Genomic DNA, 14831 nt, shown 5'->3' on the forward strand with positions numbered 1-14831 from the left:
ATGGCCTTCTTTTCACTACATCTCTATCTTTGGGGTAAATACCCAGTAGTGCAATTGCAGGGTCCTAGGGAAGCTCTATTTTTAATTTCTTGAGGAATCTCCACAGTGTTTTTCAAAGTGGCTGCACCAACTTGCATTCCCACCAACAGTGTAAGAGGGTTCCCCTTTCTCCACATCCTCCCCAACACATGTTGTTTCCTGTCTTGCTAATTTTGGCCATTCTAACTGGTGTCAGGTGGTATCTCAATGTGGTTTTAATTTGCATCTCCCTGATGGCTAGTGATGATGAACATTTTTTCATATGTCTGATAGCCATAAAATGTTCATTCTTATAAATATATGTGGCTTTGGTCATTTACCAAATTATTTCACCCTCTCTCTCATCCTCCAGATCCAATTAATCCTCAAACCCTGGCAATGTTACTTCCCCAGTAAGTTTCATATAGAATCACTCTTGGCAATTTCTGGTCTCAGGGACTGTCCCAGGTCTGTACCATCCTCTCTCTCCTGGACTGCTTCTTAAGCTTCCTTTTACGCAACAGTCAGCCATCTCGTTTCTCCACCTCCCTCCCCTCTTGCTCGGTCTTTCTTGAAGGGTTCTCAGCAGCATCTTCACAAATTGTGTCCCTTCCCGCCTTGAAACCTTTCCATGGCTCCCCATTGCCTTTAGCTCACCAGCTGAAATACTAAGTTTAACCGTGTACTCCAGTGGCCCGGGTTGTGTGGGAATGCCGTCAACCCCTCCCCACTCACTGGGGACACTCACCTCACTTTTTAAAAGCTCACCCTTCAAATCTGAGCTGAGGTGCCCCTCCTCCAGGAAGTCTTCCCTGACTCCCTCCTCCAAACTATTCGCGGGGGAGGCCCCTCTTATGTGAACCTATAGAATTCGGTGCTTCCCTCCGTCACCCTCGGCCCCTGCGCCTTGCACAAAGTACAAGAAGCGCGGAATAAGCACGTGTTGGCCTATACAGCCCGCTGAAAGAGGCTTCATGCCCAGTAGTGTGTCTGGAGGGACCTTCTCACGAAGGGAAAGCAGATGCCAAGGCGCGGAGGCGCCAAAAGACCTGACGACCGTGAGGACCTCGAGCCTCTAGGGCACGAGTTAGCCTGGGAAGAGCAGCTCAGTCTCCCCGGACAGGCCCAGTGGACCGGCGACCATAGAGACTCCCCGACCTCCGGGAGTCCTAGAGAGGAAGCGGAAGGGGGCTCTTTCCTCACGCACCTGTCTGACAGCGTCCGCGGCCCACATCCGGTCCTCTGAGCGCTCGGGCCTGGCTGGCGTTGTTGAAGGGCTGCGGGTGAGTGTTGGGTTGGGGCGACGCGGGGCGACGCGGGGCGACGCGGGGCGGCGGGTGAAGGCGGCGGCGGGGCAGGGTTTCGGGGCCTCTGCGGGCTGAGGCGGTCGGGGGGGCAGCGTTTCGGGACCGTTGCGGTGGCGGCGGCGGGGCTGAGGTAGCGGGCGGCGCGTCTCCCCGGAGCAACCTCCCGCGGCACGGAGGCCTTGGTGGGGCGCGACGCAGGGGCTCAGGTGGGAGCGGACTCGGGCCCGCCCGGCCAGGGTTACCTCAGCGCTCGGGGCGTCCGCGAACTCGAGACCTGGAACCAGAGCAGCCCTCTCAGAAAATTTGAAAGTAGCCATTTTAGATCAAGACGTGGGACGCTCACGTAAAGAATGGCTTCTCTTTTAAGCCTTCTCTTCGTGAAGGGCCAGGGATGAAGGATGAAAAAGGACCTTGCGCGCCTTCGGGGAGTCTGGTAGTCGGAGACACGCTGGTAAACAATTGCGCCGTAGCGCCCTAAATTCCAACAGGGGAGTGAATGGGAGTGAGTACGTGCAGTAGCTGGGAAGTCGCGAGAGAAGTCTCTCTTGGTGCAGCAGAGAAAAATGAACGGATTGAAGATGAAAAATGGGCTTACGAAGGGTGTATAACTGCAGAGCACCCAATAGGATATTACGTAGAAGTTTCGGAAGTACCTCCTGCCAAGTTTGATTATTCTCTGTAGGTTAAGAGTGATCTTTCCCTTCTCCAAAAACCCAGCCCCTTCTCCACTTTCGACTCCCAAGTCTGCCTCCCCAGCCTGGGTACCGCGCACCCCCAGCCTGAACCCGTCGTGAAATGGAATAGTATTCAGCCAGTCTAGTGTAAGCCCCTTCTTTTTTCATGAGTACTTGAACCGACATTAACCTTTTTCTCATTTTGGCTCCCCCTGTGGTTTATCTGCACCCTATCTTTTGGGAGGCCGACCTGGTCATCTAACGTCTTACAGCTCCAGTTTCTTCGTTTGAAAAGTAGGGGGAGTAATACTCCCTATACAGAATGGTTATTAAGTATTGAATCAGAGTGTGTGCTCACAGGCTTTCTAACTGGGAGAGCCTATAGAAGTTAAAAATCTTAATTTTTTTTAATTAAAAAGAATATATTTTATATTTTAAAAATATATATATAATATATAAAAATATTATATTTGTTTATTTGACAGAGAGAGAGAGAGCGCACAAGTAAGCAGAGCGTCAGGGAGAGGGGGAGAGAGAGAAGCAGGCTCTTTGCTGAGCAGGGAGCCTGATGTGGGGCTCGATCCCAGGACCCTGGAATCATGACCCGAAGGCAGCCGCTTGACCAACTGAGCCACCCAGGCGTTCCCCACCCCCCTTTTAAAAATTTTTTATTTGAGAGGGAGAAAGCAGGGGGTGGAGGAGCAGAGGGAGAGGGAGAGAATCCTGAAGCAGACCATGTGCTGAGGAGGAACACAAAGCAGTGCTGGATCCCAGGACCCTGAGATCATGACCTGAGGGAAATCGAGAGTCTGCCCTTAACTGAGCCATCCCAGAAGTTAAAAATCTTTTGACCAATTGTAATGATACATATATGTCACTCTTTTGTTTTCTTTAGGCTGAGCACACGGTCACATCCAAGCCACTGGCAAGTCTATTGGTTTTACCTCCAGAATATGTCTTGACTGTCTGCTTTGTCACCATCCTGAGCCTCTCCTGCTTGGACCACTGTAAGTGCTGCTTCCCTTCCTGTCCCCTCTAAACTATAGTCCATTGACATACCACAGACAAAATAAACTTTCTTTTCTTTTTTTTTTTTTCTTTTTAAAGATTTTATTTACTTGACTCACAGAGAGAGAGCACAAGTCGGCAGAGTGGCAGGCAGAGGGAGAGGGAGAAGTAGGCTCTCTACTGAGCAAGGAGCCTGACATGGGGCTCGATATCAGGACCCTGAGATCATTATCTGAGCCGAAGGTAGCCACTTAATCGACTGAGCCGCCCATGTGCCCTGCAAAATGACTTTTATAAAACATGTGGCTCCTTGCTAAAGTAAGATTAACTCATAATTTTTAGTGTGTTCCAGTTCCTGGATAATCTGGTTCTGCCTGCCTCTGCCGCCTCTTCTCGTGCAGCGTTGTCACTCAACTCTGCAGAAGCCATACTTCACTTTGGCTTGTTCTCAGATATACAGAGTAATTTCTGGTCTCAGTCCTTGTGCGTGGAAAAATCTGAATGACTGATTCATTCTCATCCTTTGGGTCTCAGCCTACATGTCATTTTTTCAGAAAATTGTTTTTCAAGTTGTTCATCCTCCATTAACAGCACTGTACATATTTCCTTTCTAGAACTTATCTCCATTTATAATTTTAATTTATTTGCATGTATATATTTTTTCTCTCTGCTGTGCTAGTATATGAGTATCAAAGGGTAAGTGCTGTGTTTGTCTTGTTTTATATTTTTTATATATATATATACATATATATATATTTAAGATTTTATTTATTTATTTGAGAGAGAGCAAGAGAGGGAGAGAGAACACAGAGGGAGGTGGAGAAGCAGACTCCCTGCTGAGCAGAGAGCCTTACATAGGGCTTGATCCCAAGTCTCCAAGATCATGACTGGAGCTGGAGGCAGAGGCTCAACCGACTGAGCAGCCCAGGCACCGCATCTGTATTATATTTCTGGTTTTTGCAGGTTTGGCATATATATTTACTGAAAATGTATTACACCTTTGGAAGAGTAGGTCTGTGTGACTGATCTAATTATAACCTATTTTATATTCTCTGATTTTCGCGTTATTTCCCTGATGAGATCCTGCAGTGTTTGTGGGCATAAAGTAAAGTCTCTACATTTTTCTGCACATACTTGGTAATTAGCATAACTAACTAGAATTGATGTAATTTTTAGGATATATGTTCAGTTTTTTGAAAGTAATTGTCATGTTCTCCAGCAGAAGAGCCATTGATGGTAGGCACAGAACTGGGATGGACTGAGTTTTTCTTTTTCTCATTTATGCTTCCATTATTGTTTGTCTGGCCTTCCCAGCAGACACTCAGTCTTCTGGGAGGGTGTGAAGATGCTTAAAGAGCGTCCAGGGATGGCAGAAGACCCTCAGCAGCCGATGGGTGTTCCTGTGGTAAAGCTGGAGAAAGAGTTGCCATGGGGCAGGGGAAGGGAGGACCCTAGTCCGGAGACTTTTCGTCTGAGGTTTCGGCAGTTCCGCTACCAGGAGGCAGCTGGTCCCCAGGAAGCCCTCAGGGAACTCCAGGAACTCTGTCGCCAGTGGTTGAGGCCTGAGCTGCACACCAAGGAGCAGATCTTGGAGCTGCTGGTGCTGGAGCAGTTCCTGACCATCCTGCCTCGGGAGTTCTATGCCTGGATTCGGGAGCATGGCCTGGAGAGTGGCAAGGCTCTTGTGGCCATGGTGGAAGACTTCACAGAGAGAACATTGGAGGCCAAGGCGGTGGGTGAGAAGGGGGAATCTGGGTCTTGTTTCATTGGTGTGGGAAGGGGAGATTTAAAGAATTGAAAGGTTTGAGGAAGCAGTGGGAGTCGATGAGGTATACAGTCTCCTTCCCCTGCTCCCAGACCCCCTGAAGTACTTTCTGGAGGGCAGTGGAGTTTTCAGCAAGAAAATCCATTCTCAGGGAAGGTGCAGGGCTTGTAGAAGGGCTGTTAGCTTCCTTTTTTGGTCATCAGGACAAGAGGCCTGGCCATATTTCCCTTGTGAGCCTCAGGCCTAAGGAACCTTACTTTTAAGGTTCCTCAACTCATTCCTCTTTGGGCAGGATGCATGTGAGAATGCAGAGAATTCCAGTTGGGTGAATATTCTTCCTAAGAAGCATGGTCTGCACAGTGCAATTTCCACATCTGGGATATCAACTTAAGTGGCTCACATCAGCGATTCTGTGGTGGTGGTCTGGTCATACCAGGCAACTGCATCTTAGATACTTCCTTGGGACTTTGGCTGGTGTCTGTGACTCTTTGGTATAATCACCTGATTATTGTCTGGGAAAGAAGAGAGCAGGACTTAACATTACTGTTTTGCTTGCAAGTAACTGTCTTTCTTAACTTCATCTTTCCTTTCCTGCTGTAGTTACCCCAGACTTCCTCCATAATCCTAAGAATTATTTTTTTACTCCCAGCCCAGAAGCTTAAAAGTAGACCCAAAGGGGCCTGTTTTTGTGAGTGTATCTCAATATGAGTTGTCCTGATTTTTCTTGCTATTTTTAGAGCTAGTTTTTTTCACTAGGTAATTCACTATGGAATCAGAGCTTGTATTTTTTACTTTTAGCATTTGTAATTGGGGGATTTTTTTTTCCTAGTAGGGAGTGTTTCGGGCTAAAGTTCTCAATCAAACAATATTTAGCCTCTCTGTGACATTATGCATGGTGGAATTCTGTTAGGCTGAGGGACCCTTGCAGAATGGCATGGACATAGAACAGTTGCTCATAGCCTGATAAAGAGAGCTTAGTCTCTTTTTCACCTTCTTACCGACATCCTGTGGAAGAACCTAGCCAGCTTTTTCTTCCCCTCCCTTACAGCTGGAATGGTTCTTTTCTAGGTTTTCTTTTTAGGTTTTAATTCAGATCCCTCCCCCAGGCCTCATTCTAATAGGTGTTGGGGACTGTCCTTAGGTTCCATGCCACGTGCAGGGAGAGCAGCAGGAGACAGCACTTGGCAGAGGCCCTTGGGAACCAGGTGTGCACCTGGGGCCGGTGGAGATCAAGCCCGAGTGGGGGATGCCCCATGGGGAAGGAGTTCAAGGCCTAGACCAAGGCACTGAGGAGCAACTCAGTCAGGACCCTGGAGCTGGGACACAAGCCTTCCAGGAGCAGGGTAAGATGCAAACAGTAAAGTAAGGACATAGAAGACTGTGCTTTGTGATCCTATCCTTTACAAGTCCAGCAGTTGTTAAATGAAGTGACCTGTGGGCTGTAATTCTGATTTTCCCTGGTTACTTCCTTGACTTTAGTAGGAAAGAGATGAAGTGGAATTGTTTTCTGTATCTTGATTCTCTGATTTCTGCAGGGGGTACCCAGGATTGTGTTCTCTTACCATTTCTTTTCTTCTCTTTTCCCTCACATCCCTTCTAGAAATCTAGAAATATGCAGGTGACATGTAGGGATATTTTTTAAGTGGGCAGACAGACCGTATCCCTGAAAGTAATGTATGACTTCATTGTGTTAGTGAATCTCAAAGGAGCTTATTGCCAGAGTGTGACCAGGGAGCTTGGCTGGCCTTCAAGGGGCAGGGCATATTGGGTTGGGATTATCTTCCCAGTGGAGAGCAGGATAGTCTGTACCTGCACCCCAGCTTTAAGGTTCTTAGGGTTCTGTGTGTCAGGCAGTGGACACCTTTGAACAAGTTAACTGCAAGGCAGCGCTAATCTTTCTTATGCTTTTTTCCCTTTGCTTAGCTCTGCCAGTTCTTCAGGCTGGTCCTGGCCTCCCTTCCGTGAACACCAGAGACCAAGAGATGGCAGCTGGGTTCCTTACAGCTGGACCCCAGGTGAGCTGTACCTCTCCCCTTCTGGGGACCATGACGTTGTTTTGAATGAGGTTCACTTTCCCTAAGGTTTCTCTGCACAACAAAGTGCTATCCACAAGTTGAATTATTTCACCTTTCTTGTTCTGATGGTTGTGGCAGGTTTGTTTTCTTCACTTTATCATCCCTAGTTGTTAACACTCACTTCTACGGCTTTGTGACTTTTTTTTTCCTTCCCGATTGACTCAGGATTACTCTTTTAATTGTGAGGAGGAAGACCTTATGGATAGAAGCCACTAGGCTTTAGGTGAGGGGATAAATAGCAGCTTTGAAGCATTTGAAAAATGGAAATTGGGTTCTTTGGTTGTGAGGGTACAAGCTTAGTGGCTGCAGCAGAGACTTAGAAATACAGTGGCTCAGACGAGTCCATTACTTCCCTGTCATTAAACTGTTGAGAGGTAGGCCCTTCTGCTCCCGAGAGCACTAGCGACCCAGTTCCTTTGGTCTTCTTGGTCCCTTCTTCCCTAGAGTGTTGTCTCCTGTGTTCTCTTCTGCTTTTAGATTCTTCCTACCTTGGGATTATTTCTCTATCCATAGCAGTCTCCTGTTGTTTCAGGGGTTGGGGACATTTAAAGATATGGCCTTGGCTTTCCCTGAGGAGGAATGGAGGCATGTGACCCCAGCCCAGATAGACTGCTTTGGGGAATATGTGGAACCCCGAGACTGTGGGGTCTCAGCTCCAGGTAAGACTTTCCATTCCAAAGGTAAGAAACTGAGGAATTTTAAAAGCTACAGGTCAGGGGTCTTATCCTTGCCCTGGATTTTAGAACCTGGTACTACTGACAGAAGATGAGTAAATGGGTCCAAGGAAAGAGAGTGGACCCAGGTTTAAGGAGCTGGCCACGTGTTTTCCTGTCAGGATAGGAGCAGTCAAGGGGACAAGAAATCACAAGGTAGTTACTCTGGTTGTGATGAGAGTGGCTGGTCATTAGACTCCTGGAGCACCCACTGTGTGACTGAACCAAGGCTCGAGAGCAAAAGAACAGCAAAAGATGATCCTCTGATCTTGTTTACTTGGCAGAGATGTATTGAGTGCCCCCCTGGGTGTTGGCCCCACCTCTGCAGCTTTGTTTTGGGGCTGGACTAAGGGCATGGAAGCCTTTGGAGCACGAGATGTGTGTACAGAGGATGGCAGGAGCATGGACAGAAGGGTCCTAGAAACCAGAGAGGTCCATGTGGGCCCGTGTCACAGAGCGAGCAGAGTTATCACTCTACTTCTTAAGCGCATGTAAACCCATCCTGGCTCCATCACTTACTGATTGTGACCTGGGGCACCACAGGTGACCTTTTCAGGCCTCTGGTTTTCAGTTGCAAAATGGGAACGTTTATAGAAATCTCCCGGTGTTGTGAGGATTAATATTTGGTGAATATAGTAGTGTCAGATATTTTTATTAGTAGTACAAATTTTTTTTTATGAGTTAGCATTTATTTATTGGCTCAGAAATGTTTATTTGGCATGTTATGTGGTCAACATTCTGCTTTAAAGGTGCTTGCCTCTGTGATCTTACCAGTTCAGGTGAAGAGCTCAGGTGTATATAATGTCATTATGGCGTAGCGTAAGGGGCACTAGAGGAGGGACTTAACGAGACTTGGTCCAGGACAGGGTTGTCACGCCATGGTAGTGATGTGAGTGGCCATAGGCTACCAACATACGTTACAAAGATGTAAGACTTCTGTAACAGTAGAGGATGTGGAAACCCCCGGACATAACTGTGCAGTGCAGGAGCTAGTGCAGTGGCCCAGATGTGGTACTAGTATTTCAGCACCTTGATCCCCCTTGGGATGAGATTCTACCAGTGATGCTGCCAATGTGCTGGAAGTATTCTGTTCTCCTCCTATTCCCAGAGGGTTTTTATGTGTTCTTGGCCATTCTGATTGTTGTAGAGAGTCTGGCTGTATGCTCGTCCTCTTCCCATTGTTTCAAACAACGGAAGCACTTTCTTAAGTGTTTATGGGGAGTCTGGGTGGGCCAAGGTCCATTTCCCACCCATACTATCTACCAGCTGTCTCCACCTTCAGATCGTCCTGGGATTTAGTCCCATTTACCTATGGCTCCTGCATTGACAGCTGTGTAGGATTGGGCCTGAGAAATCAGAATTCCATGCTAGGTAATAACTGGCACATACTCGCATCGCCTCAGTGTCCAGGTAAGACTCGTGCTTTGCATTTAGTTTCAGTTTTATTATTCATAACACCTCAAAACTGGAAACTACTCAAATGAACACCAGCCAATGAAATAAAGAGATTTCAATACATTCTTGACAGTGTAAAAGCATATACTACCAACAGCAAAAAAAAAAAAAAAAAAAAATGTAATTATAGCTATGCTCCACCATGTGGGTGAATCCTAAAAGCATAATAATGAGCAGAAGCAGCTAGGAACAATGTGTGGATCTAATGGATAAAGTTCAAGACCAGGCAAAAGCACTTTATGGTGATCAAAGTCTGGATAGCATGTTTGTCTGGTGGGCAGAATATAGTCACTGGAGGGTATGGGAGAGGGCTTTCTGGATGCTGGTAATGTTTCTTGAGTTGGATGCTGTTTACATAGTTATATTCATTATGAAAATTTGAACTCTACAGTTATGTTTTGTGCATTTGTATTTCCTGGAAAGTTTATGAAAGAATCTATCTGAGGTGAGACTGGTGTCCTTCATCTTTGTTTAGGTCCGGAGGCATGCGAGATTTTTCTCTCTGTGTTTTAACAGCCTCACCTGAAAGGACCCTTCCCATTCCTAAGTTCTGCTTGTTATCTGTCTCTCTTTCTTTTTTTTTTTTTAAAGATTTTATTGATCTATTCATCTGACAGGAGATCACAAGTAGGCAGAGGGGCAGACAGAGAGAGAGGAGGAAGCAGGCTCCCCACTGAGTAGAGAGCCTGATGCGGGGCTCGAGCCCAGGAGGACCCTGAGATCATGACCTGAGCTGAAGGCAGAGGCTTGAACCCACTGAGCCACCCAGGTGCCCCTCTTTCTCTTTTAAAAATTTTACTTTTAGTAATCTCTACACCTGGTGTGGGACTCGAATTTATAACACTGAGATTAAGAGTCGAACGCTCTATGGACTGAGCCAGCCAGGCACCCATTGTCTTTTTTTTTTTTTTTTTTTTTTTTTTGTTGTTTTTGCTCCTTTGCTCCCTAGAGCCTTCCTTTTTTTTTTTTTTTTCATCTTCCTCATCTTCTGTAAATATTTGTTCTGTTTAAATTTAGAGAGAGTTGGAGAGAGATCAGAGGAAGGACACTGAGAAGGATTGAGGCATTTCAGTAGCATTCACAGGCATTTCAGTCTGGTAGAAGTCAGTGACAGAGTGGGTTCATTCATTCATCCAGCAGCAGGTAAGCTTGTGCGAGGCTCCTAGGAGACCTTGATTGGTAAGATCTGGTTAGGCAGAGGGAGCAGTTTGAGCAGGGACTACTTGCTGAGCAAGCGTAGGGAGGATATGTAGAACTCCAAGTAGTTCATCCCTGGAATAGGTTTATAATTTCTAGGGAAGGCAGGACACCTTGATGAATGTAAAATAGCATTTTCAGTAAGATTGTGTCTAAATAAGTGTAGGATGGGGCGCCTGGATGGCTCAGTGGCTTGGGGCCTCTGCCTTCGGCTCAGGTCATGATCTTGGGGTCTTGGGATTGAGCACTGCATCTGGCTCTCTGCTCAGTGGCGAGCCTGCTTCCTCCTCTCTCCCTCTCTGCCTGCCTCTCTGCCTGCTTGTGATCTGTCTGTCAAATAAATAAATAAAATCTTTAAAAATAAATAAGCGTAGGATAAGCAAAATGCTTGATCAGTATATATTATATATATATTGATACAGTATATATTGATCGGTATATATTAGCTGAAGAGAGCAAGCAGGGCATGTTTCTTCAAGGAAATCACTGAATTAGATTTAGAAGGAAATGAAAGTCTGAGTTAGTAGAAAAGTGAGTGGGTGTTGAAGTTTGGCAGAGTATTCTGTAAAAAGGTACAGAGGTAGTCTTGTCTTGGGTTGCTATAGTAGAATATTATAGACTGTGTGGCTTAAACAACAGACACTTATTTCTCAGCGTTCTGGAAGTTCGAGATCAAGGTTCCTATAGATTAAGTGTCTGGAGAGTGCCTTCTTCCTCGCTTGCAGCCAGCTGCCACCTCACAGTCTTCACGGGGCGGACAGTTGAGGGATCCATCTTGTGACTCTGTCTCTTCACAAGGGCACCAATCCCATTGTGAGGAATCATGCTTACATAACCTCTGTGTAAAGCACTCTGATTTCTCTTCCTTTTCTTTTATGGACACTAATCCCATGGAGGGCTCTACCCTCATGACTGTACCTTATTTCTTCTCAAACACCCTGTCTCCCGATAGCATCACATTGGGGTACAGGGCTTCAACCTATGAATTTGGGGGGTTAGGGACACAAACACTCAGAAGCAGATGGAGAAAAATAGAGCAAAGTCTGGTTTTAGAGTCAATGAAAGGAAACTGTATTGAGGTTTTCAGTCAGAGGGAAAAAGAAGGAATTGTGAGGGGGAAACCCTTAGGAGCCAGATTCTAACGTATAAATGTACTTTCATAGTTCCTGTAGAATCAGCCTGTATCTCCTTTGTCCTGTAGGCATTGGGAGCAAGGAAAAGGAGGCTAAAACCCAGCAGTCAGACCTCAAGGGGGCGCTTGCTCGGGTGACATCAGAGAGGTTTGGGGATGCCACTCTTCAGAGCCCTGAGCTTGGAAGAACTTGTGAGCAGGAGCCCAGTAGTTCTCTGGGAAACATGCCGGGGCCGCTGCCTCCTCAGCATGGCGTCATACCCCTGCCGGATGACCTCAAGACCCACAGCTCCTTCTGGAAGCCTTTTCAGTGCCCTGAGTGTGGAAAAGGCTTCAGTCGGAGCTCAAATCTTGTCAGACACCAGCGAACTCATGAAGAAGAGAAGTCCTATGGGTGTGTCGAATGTGGAAAGGGGTTCACCTTGAGAGAGTACCTCATGAAGCACCAGAGAACACACCTGGGAAAGAGACCTTATGTGTGCAGCGAGTGCTGGAAAACCTTCAGCCAGAGGCACCACCTCGAGGTCCACCAGAGGAGTCACACGGGGGAGAAGCCCTACAAGTGTGGGGACTGCTGGAAAAGCTTCACCCGGAGACAGCATCTGCAGGTGCATCGGAGAACTCACACGGGGGAAAAGCCCTACACCTGTGAGTGTGGCAAGAGCTTCAGCAGGAATGCAAACCTGGCTGTGCACCGGAGAGCCCACACAGGCGAGAAGCCGTACGGGTGCCAGGTGTGTGGGAAGCGGTTCAGTAAAGGGGAACGGTTGGTCAGACACCAGAGGATTCACACCGGGGAGAAGCCCTACCACTGTCCTGCCTGCGGGAGGAGCTTCAACCAGAGATCCATTCTTAATCGGCACCAGAAGACTCAGCATCGCCAGGAGACCCTGGCGCAGTAAGTGTGCCATGCTGAAATGCACCTTTTTTTGCCAGTAGAAGGTCCTGGAAAGTGCAGAATCTTTCAGGACCGCAACTGGAGGAAGACCTCATTGGAAGATGCATTTGTCCTTATTCACTGAAGGGCTTTGAGGTGGGGGCTGAAGAGTGATGGGGTGCAGAAAGGTACTTTGACCCATTTTCTTTCCATTTGTTGTTAAACAACCAGGGAAAGGCCTGATTTATTTTGAGTTTCCAGAGAGCACAGCTCCTCATGTCTCTAATCCAAGTGATGTGAACAGTTTCTCACCGTCTTTTGGAGAAAGGATATCCTGAATTTCAGAGCCTCTGTTGGTTCATATCTGCCTCTTGAGCAAGTCTGGTAGTAAAGGCAAAATTTTGTCCCATGTTGACAACTTAAGCCTCTTTTTTATGAGGGCTGTTTCTACCTGCAAGATCATTAGCTCAGACTCTTCCTTCTTTTCCATTTAACAAATATTTATTGAACAGCTACTATGTGCCTGGTGCTGGGAACACAGTGGTGAACAAGACACATGAAACCTGAGCCTCCTGGAGCTTGTGATTTAGCGGTGGAAACATACAGAAACATTAATAACTCCAGGCATTCTAAGTTATGTTTGTGCTAAGTGCTGTGTGGGAAGATAGTCTTCTGGTGCTTAGTCGTTCTGCCCTGCTGCTCCAGTGGGTGCTGGATCTTTCCCTCCCCTGTTGGGATCTCTCAGGCAGCTTTGTTTATTTTACTTTATTTGTAGCCCCTTTTGTCTCTGTACCATTGTACTCTCATCTGTAAAGTTTCCCCATTATTCCTTGTACTGTAACAACAGTTCACATCCATTAGGAAGTTAATATTTTGTTATTGATCACTGAATAAACATGAAAGTATTTTAAAAAACATTCAGTTCTGTATAAAGATACAATTAAATGAATCTGAACAATGAACTTGTATTAATTAATACCCTCCATTTAATGTCACTGTAGCATGTAAGATGATTTTTTTTCTATTCTTACTTCATTCTACACATTTATTCATTTATTATTATCCAACAGGAACTTGGCTAGGTGTTTCCTGTATATCAGTGAGTAAAATAGGGGGAAAAGATCCTTGACCTTGAGCTTATGTTTTAGTGAATATATTTGCTCTTTAGAACCACCTAAGGTGGAACCCACTGATACTCCTGTAAACACTGTGGACCTGGGATCTGCACCTTTGTCCTTGGTCCTATCACTGTCTTGCCTTGAAATGCGTTCGCCACCTACCTCTTGTTACTAAATAGTCTTGGTGCATCCAGATCCTTGTCATCTGAGGCTCTTGGTCACCAGCTGGGGATGAGGAGGTGGTAGTGATCTGTTTTGCATGAGTGCCAATTCAGGAAAAATAAAAGATGTTTGTGGGCACTTAAAATTACATAATAACGAGGAGATACAGTATTTGTAACTGTTTATGCTTTCTTATTTTGCCATCACTAAAGGGTTTCATTTCTGTATAAAATTCCGGAATATTCTGCTTAAAATTCTGTGTAATGAGCATGGACCACACTACAGTCTTGTAATGCTGTGCCATTGAATGCTGGCTGTTGAATGAGTGAGTCTGAGTACTATAATTACAAGGTATGATTTGTCTTGTGGTGCCTTTTATTTTTATCTATCTATTTATTTATTTAAAAAAAAAGCTTTTATTTATTTACTTGACAGAGACAGTGAGAGAGGGAACACAGGCAGGAGTGGGAGAGGGAGAAGCAGGCAACCTACTGAGCAGGGAGCCCAATACATGGCTTGATCCCAGGATCCTGGGATCATGACCTGAGCTGAAGGCAGATGCTTAATAGTCTGAGCGACCCAGCCTCTCCATATTGATTTATTTATTTTTTTTTAAAGTTTACTTGAGAGAGAGAGAACTCAAGAGCATGAGCAGGGGGAAGGTCAGAGCGAGAGGAGAAGAAGACTCCCTGCTGAGCAGGGGTTGGGGTAGGGGGAGCCTGATGCTGGTTGATCCCAGAACCCCGGACCATGACCTGAGCTGAAAGTAGATGCCTAAGAGAGCCATCCAGGTGTCCCTTATGGTGCCTTTTTTTTTTTTTTTTTTAAATTTAAAGATTTTGTTTATTTGTCAGATAGCCACAGGTAGAGGGAGCAGCAGGCAGAGGGAGAAGGACACTCCTCGCTGAGCAAGGAACCCCATGTGGGGCCTTGATCCCAGGACCCTGGGACCACGACCCAAGCTGAAGGCGGCCACTTAACTGATGACTCCTTATCCTTTGGGTGGTGAGACAACCAGGTAACTTTCTGCCAAGGTCTGTCTTGGGGAGTTACTACATTAAACATTTGCTTTTCAAAATGTATGCCACGACTTGTTACCTGCAGCCTGATTAACTGTACTTCAGTATTTCCAGTTTGTCTTTTATCCCATCCAGCCTAGGGGCAAGTAGAAGAACCCTTCTTTTTTCTCTTTTTTTAAAAGATTTTGACGGGGGAGAGAGAGCGCTCACAAGAGTGCACAAGCAGGGGGAGCAGGAAAAGGAAAAGCAGGCTCCCCGCTGACCTGGGGCTTGATCCCGGGACCCTAGGATCATGACCTGAGCTGAAGGCA

At 46.3% G+C, this 14831-nt stretch overlaps 1 protein-coding gene across 5 annotated transcripts; it reads left to right on the top strand.

The window, feature by feature from the left end:
* Positions 1–1236: 1236 nt before the first annotated feature.
* Positions 1237–13857, top strand: ZSCAN25 (zinc finger and SCAN domain containing 25). 5 transcript variants are annotated; one of them, XM_059414494.1, is made up of 7 exons: positions 1237–1301; positions 2895–3006; positions 4322–4739; positions 5914–6115; positions 6696–6787; positions 7380–7506; positions 11414–13857. In XM_059414494.1, exons 3-7 carry the CDS (start codon positions 4353–4355, stop codon positions 12244–12246), a joined length of 1641 nt encoding a protein of 546 aa, XP_059270477.1. In that variant the 5' UTR covers positions 1237–1301; positions 2895–3006; positions 4322–4352; the 3' UTR covers positions 12247–13857. The 5 variants fall into 5 exon arrangements, with proteins under 5 accessions (XP_059270477.1, XP_059270479.1, XP_059270480.1 ...); XM_059414493.1 differs by lacking the exon at positions 1237–1301 and adding an exon at positions 1669–1776; XM_059414495.1 differs by lacking the exon at positions 1237–1301 and adding an exon at positions 1669–1776 and having other exon boundaries at positions 4325–4739.
* Positions 13858–14831: the final 974 nt, after the last annotated feature.

The sequence above is a fragment of the Mustela nigripes genome, chromosome 11 (assembly GCF_022355385.1).
Source record: "Mustela nigripes isolate SB6536 chromosome 11, MUSNIG.SB6536, whole genome shotgun sequence".
NCBI classification, from domain to species: domain Eukaryota; kingdom Metazoa; phylum Chordata; class Mammalia; order Carnivora; family Mustelidae; genus Mustela; species Mustela nigripes.

Coding starts and splice junctions, on each gene's coding strand:
- ZSCAN25 (XM_059414494.1), top strand. CDS start 4,353: ATGCTTAAAGAGCGTCCAGGGATGGCAGAAGACCCTCAGCAGCCGATG. Junction 6,116..6,695: donor ACAAGCCTTCCAGGAGCAGG/GTAAGATGCAAA, acceptor CCCTTTGCTTAG/CTCTGCCAGTTCTTCAGGCT. Junction 7,507..11,413: donor CTGTGGGGTCTCAGCTCCAG/GTAAGACTTTCC, acceptor TTTGTCCTGTAG/GCATTGGGAGCAAGGAAAAG.